Genomic DNA, 16,246 nt, shown 5'->3' with positions numbered 1-16,246 from the left:
TATTTAGCCACGAGATGTCACTTTAATTTTAAACTACAGCCATGTTTGACCTATTATTTACCACAAAAGTATAAATCAAACTTTATATGGTTCATACGTGGGAGTGAATACCATAACTTATATTGTTTTACAAGCAACATGTTAAACTGTTCAGTTATTTTTTAAAATGATTTATCCCAGAATATTGTATGGTAATTTAGATTTTTGTTAAAATTATTTTTTTTTATAAAAATATGAATAACATTTTATCAAAGTTTTTTTATTCATTTCTTGACAATTTCAACAGTTTGCAAGTTCAAAATAGGCCAACTAACCATTCCTAATACATACGTACAAGCTATCAGCTGATTCCAATTCACACAAACCACCGCAAGTTACTGTCAAATTTTCATTCATGAAACTTACACACACTCGCACATTCATTCACGAAGCGGTCGCTTCCAATAGGATCAGTGAATCAAGCAAACGGGACCAGCACTAGTGTTGTGAAAATTCGTGTTGGAACACCAAAAAACACACTTATTTTAATTCACAATTTTCACGTCAATTAGAATCATTGCCCGATGATTTCGTTCTTGTGGTTTTTTGGTTTATGTAACAAGTGACTAGTTAACGTCGCACATTAATCGATTAGAGAAGAATAAGAAAAGGTGAAAAGCGTCGTTCAACATGTTGCAGAAGGGTCACCAATCCAACGCGGTGATCAGCTCATTCGATGGTGTGATGAGCAGCCGAACGTTCCTATTGGTCCGCCGGCTGGTTACGCTTCGAAGGGTCATAACGATACGTGAGTACCTACGCCACGATTAATTGCAAAAATCTTTCATTTACTCGTGATTGAGATATGGCAGTAACCGAACTAAGATTTGTTATCTTTGTTGAGTTTTTATCTTGCTGTCAAACTTACCTAGTTATTTTTGGAGGTTTTTCGAGAATCAACAGGTTTCGTTACCAAATTCCAAAAGGTCAAAGAAAAATCATACAAAATCATTCATTGATTATTTTACGGTAGTTATTTCGCAATGTTGGAGAAAAATTGTATCAAATCATATCAATTTAAATTTTTAGGTAACTTACCGACTTTCGACTGGCTTAATATGTTTTATCACTGACTCTCATTTTAAAAAATATGATAGAAATGGGAATGAGAAAATAAAAATAAAAATTTTAAAGTACAATTATTCAGTACGTCGTTTAAATCCAATTCACCCACAAAAGATGTCCAAGTTGCCCAAAAATAGTGTCTAAATAACCACAAAAAAGAACTCGCACCTTACTCTAGAAATACATATATATATTTATAACATAATTTTGTGAGGGTAATTTGGACCTCTTTAAGCATTTTCTTAATTACATTTCGTCGGTGTCGTTATCGTTTACAACCCAGCGTCGATTTATAAGCTAGGTAATTGAATTAAATTTTAAATTTGAAAATTCAACCGCTCAGCGCAAATTGAGGATTTTACCATTTGGTCCAATATTTTGGAGGATTTTTAGACTCCAAAATGCGATCAAAACATACGTTGCTGATTTGAACTAAATTATTTTATTTTATTCTTCAAATATTATGTTTCCCTCACAATAAAACAGCTGTGGAATGCTTTTTTTTAGTTTTCATTTAAACTGCAAAGACACAGTCTCTAGCTGAACGAATGAAAACATTACACATGTCCAGCAGTTTTTTTATCTGTCATGTTCCATCTGACCATTTCAAATAAACAGCACACAATACAATAAACGTTTCTCTCATCTGTTTTATCGACATTTTTGCTTGAGTTCTCGTGTGATATTGATACGTTCAATTTATTTCATTTTGAGTGAAATCAACCTCGTACAGCTAACACATAATAAGTCAGTTTTCTGTAATAAGGCAGTTGCAAATATTTTTATTATTTTTTGTCCAGTTGTTTTGCAATCTTTAGCTTCCAAAATTTCTAAGTATTGAAGAAAACAAAATTTCGTGATTTTTGTTTGCGATGCTATACATTGGAATTTCATAAAAATTTAAAATGTTTTTTTTACCAGCCAAAAAATGCTAATGACACATTCTCCGGGCTAGTATACCTTTAATAAAATTTTAAAACTCGATCCTAATTGCGAAATAGATGTTGTGATTGGGTTCTGTATAGTTTAAGGCTTGTAAAACCAACTTTTACAAACATTCAAAGATTTATAACCTTGACTTTTTACGCAAGTGAAGTATTTATCGTGTATTCAGGCACCTCAATCAGCAAAAAAACACCTCAAAGCCACCTCCGGAAACCCAAAATATTTCCGGTGGTCAGGAACCGTTTTTCCAAAGCTGATCATATCCTGAAAATAGGATTAATTTTCCGTCGAATGCAACTGGGTGGATCGAAATTGGTATTTTTTCGCAAAGATACAGTATTGAGAATTTCCGTGACGTTACAACGCAAGCAGAACACCATATTTGTAAAATTCTGCGTTGTAACGTCACGAAATGTAAAGCAGCTGCAATAAAAAAATGCTTAACTTTTTTTCAAAAATCAATAATGGCATTCGATTCAGCAGTCAATTTTACGTCAAAAACATAATAAAAGTATCATGTTGAGGTGTTTTCTTTGAAATTTTCGAATTACAGCAAAAAGCTAAAAAAAGAAACGTCAAACCGTTGTAACGTCACGACACAATGTGTCTAAATGTACTATTTATGTAGAAAAATGCATTTTACATTATTTTCAGTTGTTTAAACTTCTAACTATGTACACTCAACCCCCGACGGTTGGTCACTTTTTCGTTTGACACTTTTTTAGTTTGTACCCCGTTGCTTGGTCAAAGTCAAACTAAAATGTGACAAGCTGTCACTTTTTACACGGCGCTCGCGAACACCATCAAAACAAACGTTTGATAATGTGTGTGAACTCCGTGTAAAAGGGGTGTCAAACTAAAAATTGGCCCCGTTCGTTTGACAACAGTTGGTGTCAAACCATTGAAATGTCTAAGTCTTTGATTTTTTTTGTCCCCGGATTTTTCGAGCCAATGTTGAAAGAGGGGTGACATAAATTTGATATTTTTTGCAACGGCCTAACGAGGTGTAAGAATTTTGTTCAAGTTCAGGATGTTTCATTGTAAACTTAGCAAAAAAAAGTGTTAATCGATTTATAACGATAGCAAAAAAAAAAATACCGTGTAGACGATTTGTACAATATGAGTTCGAGGACCCCAAACAAAAAGCTTACAAATATTGCTTGTAAACCGAGGCGAATCAGTAATTTATGACACCATAGTGCATCAATGCAAGCAAGTTGGGTGTTGCACTCCAAATCAAAAACTTCATGCTTCTTTTTGCCAGTTTGTCTCTTCCCAAAATCAGCCCGTGGGAATAGATTAAGAAGACGATATTTTTAAAGGAATTTTGAAGGAGGGTCTATTCCGCCCAGGTAAAACCGAAACCCATCAGCAGGATTATGATGCTTTTCTTTCGTTTATGCTTTTGAACATCAAGGATATGCCTTCGTTAATAGATTTTTAAGACAGGCAGTGACATTTAGAATGGTTATAAATTAATTTTTCACGAGACAGGATATATCTTTTTCTGTTATTGTAACAACGTTGTTGTACGAAACATGCTTTGACTGAAACCTCGATCGATTCAACTTCCATTCTTCACTTAAAACTGCTTTCAGATTAATGAAGCTGTGAGTTAAATTATATTACACATTTTTCACTATAAAATTTTACTTTGTTTCATAAGATAGGTCATGAACAGATATTAAGCACGAGTAAATAATATTAGCAATGTTGCAAACTTTAATCGTATCTCAATGGTTTTGTATTACATTTTGCCTTTGATTTTTTTTTGTTCAATAAACTTATTTATAAAATTATGTTTTTTAAAGGCTGCTTAAAAAATACTACGATGGTTCAGTGATGCAACGCTGTCCGAAGAAAATTTCAAGAATGAAAAAGCAACAAAGATAAGTCCGCTTGATGGGTGCCAGAGATCAAAATCTCAGGTATAATTTGGTTCACGTAATAAGGGCTGGGAAAATGTCTATTTTTTCAAGAGCAGATTATTATCTCAACACCTGCTAAGTATTAGAATGATGTGATTGGAAACGTTTTTCGAAGTTATGGATAGATAATTGTTTTTCGCGTTTTAAAATTTTGTTCTGTTAATTTGAGAAAAAACACAAGATTCCAGACAAGTCTAGTAACATTCAATCATATTCTTTTATAAACAAGATATTTTGAAATCTGCGCCCACATTTTGTAGATTTGTCTAATCCTTAGCTAATGAAATATTTAATAGGTGAGGTTATAAAAATTAAAATAATTTGGCAGTGTGAATTTTATATAAGAAAAACTAGATTTCAAATTCCAAGCCCAGCCTTCAAAATTTGGAAACAAGAAATATGTAATAAAAAAAACTTGAAATAAAATTAGCAAAGGCCACTCAAAATAAAATAATTTGCAAATTATTGAATGGTTTATAATTTATAATGTATGAAGGATTTTGTGATACCCTTCATTTTTCAATATTTTGAAGTGAAGTTTAAATCTGTAGTTGGTAGTTTTTTTTTTTGCACCAAGCCTCCTCATTTTTTAACAGGGCCAAAAAACAAAATATCTGAATAAAATTTGTAACAGTCTTATTTATTTAAAATAAATAAAACCGATTCAGAGAAAAATGTCCGTACGCTAAGGAGAATTCAAGGATTGGCTTTTGACATCTTTCCTTGAAACAGTCATATTGTTTAGCATTTTATTTAATTTGACCATTGAGTTTGTAACAATTTCGCACAACTTTATAAAACATATTTTTTTTTAAACAAAATAATAACGAAATATAGCTAAAGAAATCGTTCCCACATTAATGATTAATGATTTTCGTTTAACTTCATATTATAGAAAAACTGTTTTCCAACTAACTATTCTAACAAACTCCTATTGTCTAGCCAAGACAAATCCCAGTCTGCTTTATTTGCACTGAGTGACGACTATCTGAAAGAAAAACGTACATCTTCCATCCCATCATGCTCAGTATAAATTCTAGCTCTCAGTCGAGCAGACGTGTTTTTTTCTTGGTGCATCCTTTGCGATACTTTTACTTTGATTTCACGTGAAAAGTAGATCCCAGTCTAAGTGCAACTTAACGCAAGTGATTCTAACTCGATTGCCCTAGTTTAACGCATTTGTGATTCTGGTGTGCTCCGCAAATTAAGCTATTGCTCTGAATGTGGGGATACATTACCCACAGCCGCACAAACTGGTGTTAAATTACTCGACCAGTTTCGAAAACGAAACGGTTTGTTTGTCGTTTAAGCACGTTGCGCAGGTCTAGTTGGAGTTGCTAATCTTAAACGAAGCGGCTTATCAACTGTTTTTGCCTTTTGCAAAGATATGCAGTGTAATTGTATCAACAAACGGCAGTGAATCAGAGTGCGTCAAGTTCAAAAAGTAATCACAAGTGATAATGGCTGATGTTGAATCACTAGATAAATTCGGTGGTGGAAGGCGAAGGATCTCTTTTCCTGTAGTTTTCGATGTCGTTGTTTGTGCTGCTGGTAAGGAAGTGTTTTATAACTCCAACAGAACATGAAAAAGCGATAAACTTTGCGCCTATTTTGCAAGCTTCAGCATTTCTTTAGGTAGATATAGTTGGGCTTAGAGCCGGTTGGCTGCAAAGACTGTCATGCAACTCTATCAAAGGTGGAGTACGTGGAGAAGAAAAGCTTCTGCATCGTTACGTAGTTAAAGGCAGCAATGCAACGACCAGCAACTTCTTTCGATTCCTGGTGTGCACTTTTGTTGGGCAAGGTGCACAGCGCAAAAATTATGCAGTTTCTCAACAATATTACCTCAATGATTCCTCGTCAAACCAGTAGGATTCAAAACAAAAGTGCTAAAATTTGGTTTAGGAGTTCCTTTGTGGCGTTTTGGGTGATTCTAGCCGAGTTTGGATGGTTCAAAAATAACATTTTTCAACAATTTTTTGCCAAAAATCATTTTGAGAATCTTGTTTTGCTATCTCATAAACTAATGTAAACTTTAAGTGTATCCCGCTTACATAAGGTGTGAGGGGAATCACTCAATGTTTAGATATTCTAATATGTAGGACCTAATAAAAGAAAAAGTTCAGATATTTCCCAAACGGCTGAAACCACACTACATAATTAACTCAAAAGTTTTAAAAATAAACAGAAATATGGTCTTACAGCAAAGAATAAGTTGTTTTTAACACATTTCGAAGCGTTTTCAAACAAATGAACCAAAAAGTTTGAAGAAAACGAGATTTTGTGGTTTAAAAAAAAAGTTGCTCATCTTCCTGATGGTGCTCTGGTGCACCACTTCAAATTCTACTTTTTTGCCCCAATTCGATGTTTGTGGGTCAAAGTAAAGTATTTCCTGCATTATTTTACCAAAATTATGCCATTTACTATTTTTACGATAAGCAAACAGCTCTGGGCGTTAGAGGGTTAAGTGTATCCCGTTTACATAAGGTGTGAGGGGAATCACTCAATGTTTAGATATGCTAATAGGACTTAATAAAACAAAAAGTTCAGATATTTCCCGAATGTCTGAAACCACACTACATAATTAACTCAAAAGTTATAAAAATAAACATATGGAACATGTTTGCAACATGCTGATTTGAAGGAATTAGTTTTTTTTTGGTTTCAACGTTGGTAGTCTTTATTTTGATGAAAATGTGCTCTTCTGGAGGGATCAAGATTTGTTTTACATCTGTAGGAAAAAAGTGTTCCGAATTTGTGAATTGCATGGGTCAATGTTTTTTTCTTTTTTTACTTTAAACATAGAAATGAGTCCATCCATCCAAAGGTCACAAGAAAAGCTTTCAAATGAAGGTAAAAGCGAATCATCCAGGAACAGAACAAAACAATTAGTACACCAACTTTTAAATGTTTTGCTCTAAAATCTCTTGTACTTATTCAGACTGTAGTTCCGATTTTCCTCAGTTGGCGGTAGTGACTTACAAATAATTTGTAAAGTATTTTTTATATCAAACATGAAATTGTAAACTTATAAAAAAAATAAATTCTAGAGTTTTTTTTAAAGGTCCAATAAACCAAATTTCCAGTTTTTGCTTTTTGGGTGTTTTGAAACCGCTTTGAGTCAGAGGTATTAAAAAACACCCAAAAAGCAAAAACTGAAAATTTGGTTTATTTGGCCTTTTAAAAAAACTCCATGATTGGCTGTTGCCATTTTATTTGTTTTCGTTTCTTATTTTTTATCGACAGTTTCAATTTTTTAAGCTTTTGTAGTCATGTCTTATAAAAAATAAATGAATAAAATATATGAATCATAAAAAAACTTATTTCATTTGAATCACATTGGATTAAAATTGTTGGTTCATTTGAAATCCAATGCACAACAATGAACAAAAAAAGTAAATTTTTCATGTATTTTAAGCTATCTAAATTTGTTGTCCTTGTTTAGATTGCAGTGTAGATTATCAACAATCAACTAGTATTGAGGTCATGCTGTGATTTTAAGCTTGAAAAACATAACAAATATACTGAAAACATATAATTTATGACTGTTTCAATAATTTCACGGCATCCCGGGCATTCCCGGGATTCAAAAAATATTTTTCCCGTTTCCCGGGAAATTAAAAAAAACGGGAAAATTGGACGCCCTAATCAATATGTTCGATCATTGATTTGATATGATTGTTTGAATATGAAGAATGACTGTATTCAAAATATTGAGAAAAAAAACAACGTATGTCATACAAAATGTCTGCTATTTTGCGATACTCAACTGTAAAAAAAATGTGGGAAATTCAATATACTTTTCGAATAGGTATTTTTGATTAGGAAGAAAACGTTTCATTTTAGCACTTTATTTTAAAATTATTTTATTTTTGTTTTGGATAAAAAAATACCCTTCTGGGTTGTTGCAGGTTTGACAAGTAACTTAAATTACTTTACTAATAATTGTCTCATACTGTTAAGGGGCCATCTATAAACCACGTGGACACTTTTTTGGGAATCTCTAACCCCCCTCTAACCCCCCTTCGTGGACAATTGTCCATACAAAAAACATGTTTTTTGTATGGAGCGTGGACAATCGCAAATGTATTGTTGTTTGAACATTCGTGCTTAAACTCAATTCAACAAATCATCTGTGCGGTTAACATTACGTAGTTTGCCTAGCCGTTTAGAAAAGAAGGATGTTGGAAGTAATCACCGCCACATTCTCCAGAATGCGTTTTAAAAGGATGGCTGCGCTAGGGTTAGATTAGATTTGATTGCCAATATTTAACTTGTTGTTTGTATAATAACAGTCTGGACCTCATGCCTGATTTTTTTCTGATATATCTTAATGGAGCTAAATCGATGGGAGTAATTAAATAAGTATTCGAAACACAAGTTTTTTTCATTTCATTGGAACATGTCTTACTACTTCAATAATATCAAAAACTTAAACGAAATCTTATAAATTTCACCCAGTTCACTGCTACAACGAACTGCAATGCCAATTCCTTATCAATCACAGTGTTATCTGCAGTTGTTTTATTTATTTTGCCATAGTCAATAGTAAAGCTTATTACTCCATCAGAAAATGTAAACATTAGTATACTTGGTTTATAATTTTACATTCCCAACAGGGAAAAGGCATAGCAGTTTTCGAAAAATAAATTTTACGAATTATGCTAGATTAAAAAATGTTTTGAATTTTTGAAAATTTTCAATTCAAGTTTGTTTTTGCTAAAATTTTTGTTTTCGTCATATCTTAAACTTTTTGAAAACTAATTCCGCACGAGTTTCTCCGCCGTCTTGGAACTGAAACTCTAGTGCCGCACTCGATATTTTTTTCAGTTTCATGCGAGTTCCACGGACTGGCTGAACCAATTTGGACCGTTTTGGTCTCATTCGATCCGTCTTGGAGTCCCACATGACCCTAGTTTATATCATGAAGTTTTGTAAAATATCTCAAAAGTTATGCTAAAAATATGATTTTTACAAAAGTCCGGAAGATTGTAAAAAGGGTGGTTTTTGTAAGGAAACCCGTCATGTTATATATTTTTGAAAAGGTATTTCCAATACCTTTCTAACGAGCCCAACATTGAAGATCGGACAACCCTATCCACAGTTATAAGCACTTAAGTGTTATTTATACACTTTTTATAGGCTGGATCTCATAAATTTTGATGAATAAGTCCATCGTTTGAAAGGTATTCAAAAGACCCTTTCAACGACTTGAAAATTGAACCCTACCAAAAGTTACGAGCACTTAAGTGCTAATTTAACACTTATCAGAGGCTAGATCTCAGACCTTTTGATAAAAATGTTGTCCGGATGTATAGTGAGGCCCATCGTTGGTGGGTAATAAGAAAACCTTTGCAACGTGACCAAAAGATTGAAGATCTAACAACCTTATCAAATGAAAATTATAACTTTATCACGTGAGGAAGGCTTAGGGTGAATTAAGAGAGAGAGAGAGAGAGAGAGAGAGAGAGAGAGAGAGAGATAGAGAGAGAGAGAAATGGCTCTTTTAGTTGAAAAAATTACCATTTCCAAAAGTCTTGCTTACCCGGATTTAGCTGAAATTTTGAAGGGCCATTGCAACTTTTATTTCAAGGTTTTATCCCCCGTTCTTCAAGATATTCAGCCATTCCACGTCAAACAGGAAGTCTCCAAATCAAAAGTGCTTCGATTTGGCTCAAATTTGGAGTGGAGGTTCTTTAGCCCTAATAATTAGACCCGTATTTTTTTTGTTTGGCGATTAGGGTGGTTCTATCCGAAATAGGGTGGTCAAAAAAATTGCGTTTTTCGTCGATTTTCGCAAAAAACACATTTTTAAAAAAAATCATATCTCCGGAACGGCTGAACCATTTTTGGAGCGCCACAATTCAAAAGAAAGGTTATTAGTTGAGCTTTCAAGGAAAAATATGTTGAGGTCCAAAAAACTAGCTGAATATTTGAAAAGGTCCTATGAAAATTTCATTTCATTTGGAGAACTTTTGATTTGGAGACTTCCTGTTTGACGTGGAATGGCTGTATTCTCAAAAATATGGGACTAAATGATTTTTCGGCAATAATCGTAATTTTCATTGAGAAAAATGTAAAATCGATTGTAAACTATTCAGATTACATAGTGTTACGCTTTTTAGGCTCTTTTAATCAAATACATACTTTTGAAATCTTTTTAACAACTCTTTAATTCTAGGACCACATATTGGTAAAATACGTTTAGGATTTCTTGTTCAAAGATTCTTTGGCATTCTGCAAATATTTGATAGTAGCATATCTGGTTTGCAAAATTCGGAAATCAGGATTAAAATTTGTTTATTTTTTAAATTGGAAAATTGGAGAAAAGAAAAGTGGCAGAAGTATGAAAAAGTTAAAAAAAAGTTGAATTATTCGTTATAAGTTCCCAATTTACAAAAAAAAAAAATGCGAAATTATATCTAAATAAATTAAAAATGGTTCTGAACAATTCGCTTTATCTTCTTTCGATAACCACAGTCGTCCTGTTCATCGCGGTCAGCGAGTTCGGCTGGTTCCCGGAGCTGGTCCAGAGGGGTTTCTACTGCGATGACCGCACCATCCAGCGGCCCTACAACGGAGACACAATCACAGCGGGGGTCATCGTCGTAAGTGGCCTATTGCCCTTGCTGCTCATTTGGCTAGCCGAAGCGCTGTTCTATGCACCGTCTACTGCGGAGTACACGAAAATGGCCGATGTTCCTAGCTCACGGAGTTCGACCTCGTGGAGGCAGACTTGGTTCTGGTTCAAGAAGTATGGCCGGGGGTTGCTTCTGAAGCTGCTGGTGGTTGACGTGTTGAAGGTGAGGCTTTTGGGGGTTTGGGAAATTTGGTGATGATCTTTGAAACTGTGTTTTTTTTTCTATCTGGTTGCAGATCTTCGCTGGTGAGCATCGCCCTCATTTTCTGGACACGTGTCGACCGAATGTGGTTTGCGAGGGAAGCGAGTAAGTTGAAAGAGTTGCCGGTTGATTTCGGGAAGACACTAACTTGAAATCGACGTTTCAGGTACATTGCACAGTACACGTGCACCAACACCGAGGAGCGACCGTACTTCATCCGTGACGCCAGCAAGTCTTTCCCTTCAGGGCACTCGTCCGTCAGTGTGTACGGCGCGATCTTCATGATCTGGTATTTGCAGTGTAGGACGCCGAAGCTGCGCTCCAGCATGGCCATTCCGCTGTGCCAAATGGTGCTGGCGACTTGGGCAATGTTCTGCTCGCTTTCGCGAATCATCGACAATCGGCACCACTGGTGGGACGTGCTGGCCGGGGCCGCAATCGGAGCCGTTACAGCGTTTTTAACGGTGAGTTTCTAAATTATGAGTTTGAAGTTGAATGCCTTGTGAGTCACTTGTCCACCTTGCAGTGCACTTTGAGCTGTAAAAACTTTGCTAGCGCTAAGCAAAGCACGAGTAGCATCGCGTACAAAGATCATGGAACCAACCTGATAGAAACCAACGGCCATTACAAGGAGGAAACCCTTCGAAATATTATCCACACCACGTGAAGCGGCAGCATCATTTCAACATTCGAACAGTGCTTTATTGTTTGTTTTCCGTTGTAGTTTAAGTTTTACACTTTAAGTTACGTATTTTTTAATTCAATTGTGATTCATCAGTAGAAGACATCCGTTACCATAGTTTTATGTATAAAAGAATCATTTTAGCTGAATTAATTGTGATATCAGACTTCAAAGTTGTCTTTCCAAATCGCATGGGAAGAAATATCTTGTGTACAACAAAATTGCGAGAGGAAGTGGCGTAATGCTGGGTAACATGAAACCGAATCGTATTATTCAATTTCTTATTGTCGGCAACAGCCAGGGCTGGGGTAGATTGATGCGTCATGTCGAAGATGCTACCGCATGGCACACAGGAGAGAACCAGTTGTAGTAGTTTCCGTTTCTTTTATTATCATGCCGCGCTTAGTTGAGGTGGATTTAGTAAAATGTTGATGAATGAGCTTTCGAAGCTGTACCTGATACAATCATTGGGAAAAGTATTATCATGTTTCGAGGAGGTTCATTCAGCTGTAAAAGGTAGTATTTATGTTTAATAAGAGCGAATCAGTCTTAAATTACCAGAAAAAATGTTTACTCAATGTTACCTGGATTAGGGAGTATGTCTTATAATATTTAGAGGAAAAACAGGACATTAATTGCAAAAACATACTCTATTAAGATTTCAGAACAGATTTCATTTTAATGACAAAATTGACTACTCAATACTATACGTAAATTTATAGTCAACGAATAAAGATAATTGTGTACAATAAACCTATTTCTACGTTGAAATAAATTGTGAAATTCGAATCTCGACTTAGAATGTCTGCACAAGTGTCCCCAGGTCTGTAGGGGCAGAGGGGGCAGAATGGGCCACCCTTGGTTTTTGGATTTATAATGGATTTAGACCAACTGTGAGGCATGGGTCACGCAAATGTTGTTTATTTCTTGGTTTTGAAATAAGCTTTCTGAAAAGTTGGATGTTATTAACAAGATTGTATAACAACCACAGACAACAGACGTAGCGGCTAGAACAAAATAATTTGAAAATCGTGTGTAAAAACATGGCTGCCGCATCCTGCTAATTTACTAGCCCCATCTGTTAGCCTATTGCCACTCTCTAAAGCAGCCATGATGGTTCTCTGAGAAGGTTTGTTTGAAAATGCATCACCCAGAAATATAAAAAAATATATTATTTCAATTTTTCGAAAAAAAACGTTAAAGATTAAGTTTAAATGCTATAGAAGATCTACTTTAATTATTAATTAACACGATTTACAAGCACGTGGATGTTTTTTTTTTTTTCATTTAATTATCGATACTAAAAAAATAGTCTAGTCTGATGCTTTTTTAAACACAGCAACCAAGGCCGCGCTTGAGGCTGTCAAATTCTTGCTGGTTGTGTTTATAAATAAAACCAATAGAGGTGAGCGAAAAGGAGTAGGAGACCCGGTGGAAATCGGGAGGATGAGCAAGCGTTTCTTGGAGAATAAAAGATCCGGAACTAGAAACGAAACAATCCGGAACAAGAGCTACTATCACGGCCAACCCCGTAAACGTTTTGGCCCCAAACGACCGCATTTCGAAGATTATCTCTGGAACCGATAAACTAGCTACCACGATCATTTCAACGCTCACCTCCAAGGCATCAACCTCTTCAACGCCCTCGAAACCCACCCCACCTTCAAGTGCCGCCACATCCAGCGAACCCTCGTCGCCATAACAAAGGCCTCTCCTCATTTAGAGGCTTGGTGGTGGAAGTGTTAAATTAAAATCCACTTGGGGGCAGAATGGACCACCCATTTCCTGCCTTATAAAAACACTCAAAAGTTAGGAAATTTGAGCTAAATGGATTATTTCACTCCTGGTAGCTTCGCAAATCACGTTTAATGCAACATTAGTTGATTTTTTAGGGTTTTATCCCTTATCCCCGAATCTCACTTTCCCGAATCCCATATCCCCGAAAATCATTTCCCCGAAAATTTCACATCCCCGAAAATCATTTCCCCGAAAGTGCCACTTCCCCGAAAATCATTTTCCCGAAAATTCCACATCCTCGAAAATCATTTTCCCGAAAATTCCATATCCCCGAATGCCATTTACCTGAATGGCCATTTTACCGAACTGTCATTTTCCCGAATTTACATATACCCGAATGGTTACTTCACCGAAAAATCTATTTTCCCGAATGATAACCTTGCTATAAACTAAATTGTTATTTAGGGATTTTTTTTTATAAAAGTATGACGTTAATATTAAATTCTCCTACGTGTTTTTTTTTAAGATTAGATTGGTGCGCTGGAAGTGGGGACGCGAAGTCGTGATTATTCAGGTTAATTTTTTGGTGTGCTTTTGTGTCGCTGTTCGTATCGGATGAGTGATTGTGCTAATCGAATAATAGCATCATTGGTGCGCTGGAAGTGGGGACGCGAAGTCGTGCTTATTCAGGTTAATTTTTGGTGTGCTTTTGTGTCGCTGTTCGTATCGGATGAGTGATTGTGCTAATCGAATAATAGCATCATTGGTGCGCTGGAAGTGGGGACGCGAAGTCGTGATTATTCATGTTAATATTTGGTGTGCTTTTGTGTCGCTGTTCGTTAGGGGTGAGTGATTGTGGTGATCGAATAATAGCATGACTTACTGAATTATTTGTGTCTTGAGCGTAATTTTCGTTGAGTAATTGGTGTTTTTTGTGATTTTTTTTTGTGATTTTTTTTTTTTGAGATCTTAATTAATTGTTTTGTGATTTTCAAAGCTCTTCCTATATCATCGTTGATCGGAAGGCACGGCGTCGGGTAAATTGTGTATAATGTTTTGAATAAGGTTTTATTTTTAATGGTGAAAAAGCCATTTCTATATAATGATCGAAAGACGCTCTGACATTTTGGATTAATTAATAGTGGAGTGAAATAATTGTGTGTGAGTGACTTTGTGTGTTAACCAAAAGACCTTCCCATAGCATCGTTGCTCGGAAGGCTCGCCGACGGGTCTGTTATGAAAGTCCTCCCATAGCGTCGTAGCTCGGGAGGCATCGAAAAGCCAATACCTTATCCTACTAACCCAAAAAATAATAATCACGTGATGCTTGAAGGAGATGCTGTGGATTCAACGGTCTCAAGCGGTATCAACAAGTATATAGCGAAAAACTGTGTGCTTGATGAGTCTGCAACTTCAACTATCGGACTAACATTCCTCCCTTTCGTTGAACTGCAGGCTTCTTGGGAGGGCGCCGGTATTGACTAATAAAGTAGGGATCTTCAGAGGTTAAACAGTGAACGGATGGTTGGCTCCCACTGATCATTTTTGATTCATTGTTTAACTTCAGCTGATCTGTCAATAACGGAGTAGCAGCTCATTGGCAGTCAACCATGCTCATGCTCATGCTCATGCTCAATTCTCCTACGTGTTTTTTTTTAAGATTAAAAAAAAAATAACCGTAGAAGGCCATCCATAAACCACGCGGACGCTTCAAGAGTGAGGGGTATTGAGATCATCCACATTCCATAAAAAAAGGTTTGTTTGTTCACGCAGAAAAATAAGACACCTGGACTGAGCTATCGACCTAACCCTTTAGGTTAGACCAGGGCCAACAATTAGGGGAAAGTGGGGCAAGTGTAACAAGCTAAGGAAATGCTCGTTATAACCAAGGGTCCTGATTGCTCAAAATCAACCACTCAATAGAGGAGAAAAGCAAATAATCAAAATTGTAAAAATTATGGTTGAGCAATTGTTCCTCTTGCCCCGTACGGTCGTCTTGCCCCACCTTCCCCTACTTCCCCGTCCGACGGAAGGCGTAGTCAGACAAATCTCGTCTCGAAAAATGCCACCGGGACCGTCTGAGATCGAACCCACGCCGACTGGTTGAAGGACCTTTATGTAATATAATAAAATATAATATAATAAAGTTACTTTCTAAAAATTTTGAAAAGTTTTCAAATTTAGGTAACTATGATTATGTACAACACGGAAATATACAATTCCCCAAATAGTGAATTGTGTTCATGAATTTGAGAACAACGAAGTAATAAATTCACGTTTTTAGTGCAAATGAAACATACTCATTAATAAATTCCTTCGTGATTCTCTGAAGAAAAAATAACGAACACACAAATGATTTCACCAATACAGGAAATGATTTTGTACTGCCAACATTGAAAAATAGGATTACTTAAGGGGTTACATACATGTAAATCGGCAAAAATGTCAGAGGTTGGTGTGAGCACACATTCAAACTTTTTTTAAATCTGCTTTCAGGGTGTTAAAATATACATTTTCATCTGTTAACAAAACAAATTTGAGGTCTTTTGGATGTATCATTGCCGAGATAAAAACATTAGTGGACCCCCTAGTAGAGCCGAAGGACATTTTTTACAAATTTTCAATATTTTAAGCACTTTTTTATAACCTTTTGTTCAAAACAATTAAATCTGAAGTCTTTTGAACAATTTTGACTATTTGTTTCATCAGTTACTTGTTTTTGAGCAGAAAAATAGTCATTTGAAAAAAAAAATTTTTGCCTGTTATGGACCCCCTTTTCCTATAGTGGACCCGGGTCCATAATCCGATTGTGGACCCGGGTCCACTTTAGGCAAACTGTTATTTTTATATCAAATTTAATCGATATTTGATGTTTTGATGCATGGTGTAGGTCTAATGATAGATATGATGAATAAAGGATGGATTTTGCTCACTTTTCATTATAAAAAAATATGTTTTGTTAACAAATTTGGCTTTTAACAACAAAAAAACCTTACAGATATTTAAAC

General features: G+C 35.6%; 1 protein-coding gene across 2 annotated transcripts; it reads left to right on the top strand.

Moving 5' to 3' along the window:
* Positions 1–412: 412 nt before the first annotated feature.
* Positions 413–12,254, top strand: LOC6032468 (phospholipid phosphatase homolog 1.2 homolog). 2 transcript variants are annotated; one of them, XM_001843009.2, is made up of 5 exons: positions 413–787; positions 10,458–10,780; positions 10,854–10,924; positions 10,986–11,283; positions 11,346–12,254. In XM_001843009.2, exons 1-5 carry the CDS (start codon positions 670–672, stop codon positions 11,484–11,486), a joined length of 951 nt encoding a protein of 316 aa, XP_001843061.2. In that variant the 5' UTR covers positions 413–669; the 3' UTR covers positions 11,487–12,254. The 2 variants fall into 2 exon arrangements, with proteins under 2 accessions (XP_001843061.2, XP_038111953.1); XM_038256025.1 differs by lacking the exon at positions 413–787 and adding an exon at positions 5,000–5,528.
* Positions 12,255–16,246: the final 3,992 nt, after the last annotated feature.

The sequence above is a fragment of the Culex quinquefasciatus genome, chromosome 2 (assembly GCF_015732765.1).
Source record: "Culex quinquefasciatus strain JHB chromosome 2, VPISU_Cqui_1.0_pri_paternal, whole genome shotgun sequence".
Classification (NCBI taxonomy): domain Eukaryota; kingdom Metazoa; phylum Arthropoda; class Insecta; order Diptera; family Culicidae; genus Culex; species Culex quinquefasciatus.
Note: the sequence above shows the minus strand (reverse complement) of the source record. Positions and strands in the feature narration are given on the sequence as shown.